The 5,320-nt window shown below is 37.2% G+C and overlaps 2 protein-coding genes across 2 annotated transcripts; one reads left to right on the forward strand and one right to left on the reverse strand.

Annotated features, from left to right (window-relative positions):
* The first annotated feature begins 1,000 nt into the window (after window positions 1–1,000).
* Window positions 1,001–2,335, forward strand: LOC101296748. Its single transcript, XM_004293060.1, has 2 exons — window positions 1,001–1,637; window positions 1,734–2,335. The coding sequence occupies exons 1-2, from the start codon at window positions 1,001–1,003 to the stop codon at window positions 2,333–2,335; spliced, it is 1,239 nt and encodes a 412-aa protein (XP_004293108.1).
* Window positions 2,336–2,800: 465 nt separating this feature from the next.
* On the reverse strand, window positions 2,801–4,476 carry LOC101297037 (glutathione S-transferase T3-like). The gene is made up of 3 exons (XM_004293061.1): window positions 4,332–4,476; window positions 3,441–3,935; window positions 2,801–3,352 (listed from the first exon to the last, which is right to left on the reverse strand). Exons 2-3 carry the CDS (start codon window positions 3,933–3,935, stop codon window positions 2,801–2,803), a joined length of 1,047 nt encoding a protein of 348 aa, XP_004293109.1. The 5' UTR covers window positions 4,332–4,476.
* Between the last annotated feature and the right edge of the window lie 844 nt (window positions 4,477–5,320).

Consider the following 5,320-nt stretch of genomic DNA (forward strand, 5'->3'; position numbering starts at 1 on the left):
TTTTTCCTTTTTTTTTTTCTTTGTACAAATATTTGTTATGTTTGTTTTAATTGTTAATCAGATTTTTCTTATTTTAGAAAAAAAAAATGTATCATGTCTAGTATTATTTAGTCTAGCGACATAGTCTTCATTCATAAGTGAGAAGTTGTGAGCTCGACTCAAAACAGACTCGTTGCAGCATTTGATTTGTTTAACTAATAAAAATAAAAATAAATAAAAAACTCTTTGAGATATCCCTAGCAGCCTCCTATTGTTAGCATTGTTGAGATATAAATTCCAGATCGGGAAAATGAGACCTTGCCTGTGGATTAATAAAGGTTTTGGGCCACTCCATCCATTGCTAATTGGTTTTGGATGTGAACCTCAAACTACTTTATCATAATATCAGAGCAGGTTAGAGCAACTTTAACGAGGCTAGCCATATTTAAGTCAAATTTAGCTAAAAATAGCTAGAAAGTTATTTTGGCTAGCCAGTTTTAAATCACATCTACACCAATGTTCTCTATTATAGCTAACCTTTGATATTTAATTTTGAATTTGAAATTGTAAATTGCATAACCCTAATTTTTCAACAGCTATATTTCAAATTGAAAGGTCCTATACAGAGGAAGATAGATATCTATGTTCATATCAGATATGACATCTTCCAAATTAAAGTGAAATTAGATCAAAATATCGTCTACGCAAACAAATGATATCGAAGGGATATGTATTAGGATAAAACAAGATTCTGTGCAAAAAGATACATATAAGCTATCAGACCATATCACAAAGATATGATACACATCTATTTGTGAGATATGTATAATGGGAAGATTTGGCAAAGTAACAAACGATGGAAGTTGATCATTCTCATTTACTTGCTTTCTTGATGGAAAGATTTGTTGATTTATTTGATAAACATGGCAAAGCAATAATATATATTGATCCCCTATTTTTCAACCTTTAATCCCATATTAACTTCTTTTAGTTTATAGACATCTCATTTCTATTGTGTCAAATGGTGAGTCAATCCATAGCAAGTCATTGGATGCATAAGAGGTTCTTGAAAAAGAGCAATATCGCAGACGAAAAGTATGAAGATGACCTTATTAAGAGTGTTGTTGAAGAGAGGGAAAGACCAGTACGTCGTGGTTCAATGAAAGGTCATAATTTTGTTCCACGCAATATAGCTAAAGGTCACAAAAACCTCTACCGTGACTACTTTGCTGATCCACCTATATTTCCTGATAATGTTTTTCGGAGAAGGTTTCGAATGAGACGTCATGTTTTTGATAGAATTCACAATGCAGTGCTTTCATGTGATCCATACTTTGTGCAAAAGAGGAATGCTGTTGGAGCTATCGGCTTGTCATCCTATCAAAAGATAACTGCTGCACTACGAATGCTTGCTTATGGAGTTCCAGCTGATAATGTAGATGAGTATGTGCGAATTGGTCAGACTACTACTCTAAATAGTCTGAAAAGGTTTGTTAATGCTGTAGTTGTTCTGTTTGGTGATGAGTACTTGAGATCACCAAATAGAAACGACATAACTAGATTGCTTTTGATTGGTGAAAAGCATGGGTTTCCTGGAATGTTAGGAAGCATAGACTGTATGCATTGGAGATGGAAAAATTGTCCATCTGCATGGCAAGGTATGTATTCTGGTCACTACCACAAACCAACAATTATATTGGAAGCAGTAGCTTCATATCATCTTTGAATTTGGCATGCATTTTTTGGGTTGCCAGGATCTCACAATGATATCAATGTGTTAGATCGATCTTCTTTATTTGATGACCTAGCCGCAGGACGTGCTCCTCCTGTCAACTATTTAGTGAATGGCAAACCATATAATATGGGATACTACCTTGTTGATGGTATATATCCGACATGGGCGACATTTGTAAAGACAATACCCGCTCCACAAGGAAATAAGAAGAAGCACTTTGCTAAACAACAAGAGGGAGCAAGAAAAGATGTAGAGCGCGCATTTGGAGTACTCCAAGCACGTTTTGCAATCGTGCGAGGACCAGCACGTTTATGGAATCAAGAGACACTTAAGGATATCATGACAACATGCATAATAATGCACAATATGATTGTTGAAGACGAGCGGGATGATGACCAATATATTAAAGATATTAGTCAAGATCGTGATTGTGAAACTGATCAAATCATTCAGGATTATGATATAGTTGGAGAGCCTTCAAATGTATTACCATCAAATGAGCGAACACAAACACTAATGGAGTTCATTGACAACCATCTCCATATTAAAGATGCTGAGACTCATTCTAGACTACAAGGTGATCTTATCGAACACTTGTGGCAGCTACATGGAGGAGACTGAATTATCATTTTGTAGTACTCAGTATTGGCTTATGTTTCAATTACAAGTGAATAAAACAGAGTATTTGTGTTGTAACTTTAATAACTATGGTGAAATTACAAGTGTACTTTAGTACACACACCACAGTTTACAATGCATGTACCTCTGGTTCTAGAATCTTGATGTACATGTTGAACAGTAAAATGAGATTACTAATGCAGTAAGCTTTTGAACTCAATACAAGTAGTCTGACATGAGTAATGCATAAGGCACAATATTTAAGTAAACCTGAATAGATTACTAATTATTTCAAAACTTGCAGAAATAAATTATTGAAACTCTTTCAAGTCTCTTAACGAAAACATATTGAAGATAAAAGTGCATCATCAGCTCTCAATGTAGCTGGAAACGTATAACTTTCAGAGCAATATAAAATTAGAAAAGAAAGGGATTTGCACCTAAAAATGAACTGACAACTAGTTCCCATCAGCAGCTCTTTTTGTGATGATTTTTTGTTGATCCTCTGAAATATTCTGCACGAACTAGTTCCATTGTAGAAGTATCCATTGCCATTATTGTATTGTCCTCTTTTCGAACTTGAATTTCAAGTTCCTGTTTCCTCAGCTTGATGTTCTCTTGTTCAACATTATACATTAGTTGAAATTGCTCATCCTCCTTACGAGCGTGTTCAACTTTCAGAGCATAATAGTCTCCTAATTCGGACTGGGCTGCTCCGACTTTCTCTATAGCTTTTGCATTCTTTGCCAAGGTCTTGGCAGCCTTTTTTCCTATAGGCCTCACCAAGCCTTGAGCCTCATTGCCTTGACCATCACCATCAGGTAAATCGACTGTATCCGGGCTAGCAGATGGAGTGTCAAGAGATGGAGTGATAGGAGATGGAGTTGCAGGAATCGTCTTTGGTTTTTTCCTAGAGAGTTCCAAGTTCCATTTTGGGTGGAACTTCAACAGATTCCAATAATGCTCATATGCAAAGTTTCTTTTTAGCAATTTCCTAAACTTTTGTTTGGCTTCTAGCATCTGCACAAACATAAAAACAAAATATAGAGTTAGTTATTCTATATATAATACGTAACTTGAAATATATCACATTAGTAATCTGGATTACCTTATCTTGTTCAGTTGTACCACTTGCTCTTTTCCTTTCAACTTCAGCATAAATGCCACAAAATTTGTTAACATCAAGTTGAATTCCAGACCAATGATTCATGAGAGAACCCTTATTACGATCACACTCTAGTTCAAAGGTCTTCTCAGCATAGAAATACTCCCAAATTCTTTTCCAATATGCATCACCTTTTTTATCATTTCCTATTATTGGATCAAGGGAAGTATTGAGCCAGGCAGAGACAAGAAGGATGTCTTCTTGACTAGAGAAATTCTTGGCTCTTTTAGCTTTCTTTGTGGTTTGAGATTCACTCTGAACACCAACTTGACTTTGAATAGGGCTCTGACTATAGCTAATACCATCACCAGATGCAGGATTACCAAAATTCGGAAACATATTTTCATTATTCCCTGAGCTTCCACTGAGGATACTGGCATAATTTAAAATATCATCTCCTAAATCTATTTCAACAAGAGGGACTTGAGTAGAATCCATCTACATGTAAATAGAGTTGATAAAGCATGAGAAAAGATTCAGAGAACATGTCAAAACAAAGTAAGAAAACAAGTATATCCCATCAATTTCATCAAGTATGTAATCCATACACGATCCAACATCCATCCAAAGCATATACATATATAAACTAACCTCTATCTCATTCAAATGATTTAGATCCAGTATCTGATATATCACCAATCTATTCATGTTTCAAGAAATTGCAAGGTAGTATATATATATATGATTAATCAAACAAATTTCATGCTTACCGAACCAAAATTTGAGAATATCCCCAAATCCCTTGACGAACCCACAATATTTTTGTCGCCCAAACCCAGAATATTTCAATTTGATGAACACCAAGGAGAAAGAATGACAAGGGAAGACGATTACCCAGTGGTTTGAATTTGAACGAATCTGCCCGTTGGAGGAGATAGCGAGCGTCTCAAATTTCTCTCTCCTCTCCCAAATTTGGCGAGTGTAGTAGCGAAAACTATTTTGGCGAACTATATAGCGAGTATGCTGAAGGCCTGATTTCCCTGAAATCTGTGTTTCACGCTCGCTAAAATGGCGAAGAACCAGATTTAGTGAGACTGATAAAGTTGCTCTTACTCACGTCCACGTGTGAATACATAACGGTCACACGAACTCTACATCAACCAAATGTTATCCACGTGTATGGCTTGAAGATTCGCTACACATGCAGGGGCGTGTTGAAATATATATCCTACATTAGGAAAATGAGACCTTACTTGTGTGATAAGGGTTTGAGTCACTACATCCATTGTTAATTGGTTTTAGATGTGAACCTTAGACTACTTTATCATGGTTTCAGAACGGGTTACCCACGTCCATGTGTGAATGCGTTACTGCCACACAAACTCCATGTCATCCAAATGTTGTCCACGTATATGGCTTGAAAATTCGTCACACGTGCGGGGGTGTGATAAGATATAAATCCCACATCGAAAAAATGAGACCTTGCATGTGGGTTAATAAGGGTTTTTGGCCACTTCATCCATTGTCAATTAGTTTTGGATGTGAACCCCAGACTACTTATGCTCGGCTTAACGTCACACCCTAGTGACAGCATCGGACGGGTGAGAATGGACTTAGAGTCCGGTGGTGAGCCAAGTCGGAGTGGGAACAACGTGGTGGTGGATTTGTTGTCTAGTTTGCTTAGCCTTGTGGAGGAAGGAGTACGGCTACTCTAGGGAAGATGGGTGGCTCCGGGGTTGATCTAAACGGCACGTGGAAGATCGGCTGGCTTTGAGGACTGGATGACGGCGAGAAAGGGTTCCGATATGTGCAAATCGGATCCGAGAGAGAGAGAGAGAGAGAGAGAGAGAGAGAGAGAGAGAGAGAGAGAGAGACGACGTACG

Source organism: Fragaria vesca, linkage group LG2 (assembly GCF_000184155.1).
Source record: "Fragaria vesca subsp. vesca linkage group LG2, FraVesHawaii_1.0, whole genome shotgun sequence".
NCBI lineage: Eukaryota > Viridiplantae > Streptophyta > Magnoliopsida > Rosales > Rosaceae > Fragaria > Fragaria vesca.

Excerpts from the sequence above, each read along its gene's own strand:
- LOC101296748 (XM_004293060.1), top strand. The coding sequence starts at position 1,001 with ATGGTGAGTCAATCCATAGCAAGTCATTGGATGCATAAGAGGTTCTTG. Across the intron at positions 1,638-1,733 it reads TTGTCCATCTGCATGGCAAG|GATCTCACAATGATATCAAT; the intron begins GTATGTATTCTG and ends TTGGGTTGCCAG.
- LOC101297037 (XM_004293061.1), bottom strand. The coding sequence starts at position 3,935 with ATGGATTCTACTCAAGTCCCTCTTGTTGAAATAGATTTAGGAGATGAT. Across the intron at positions 3,353-3,440 it reads GTACAACTGAACAAGATAAG|ATGCTAGAAGCCAAACAAAA; the intron begins GTAATCCAGATT and ends ATGTTTGTGCAG.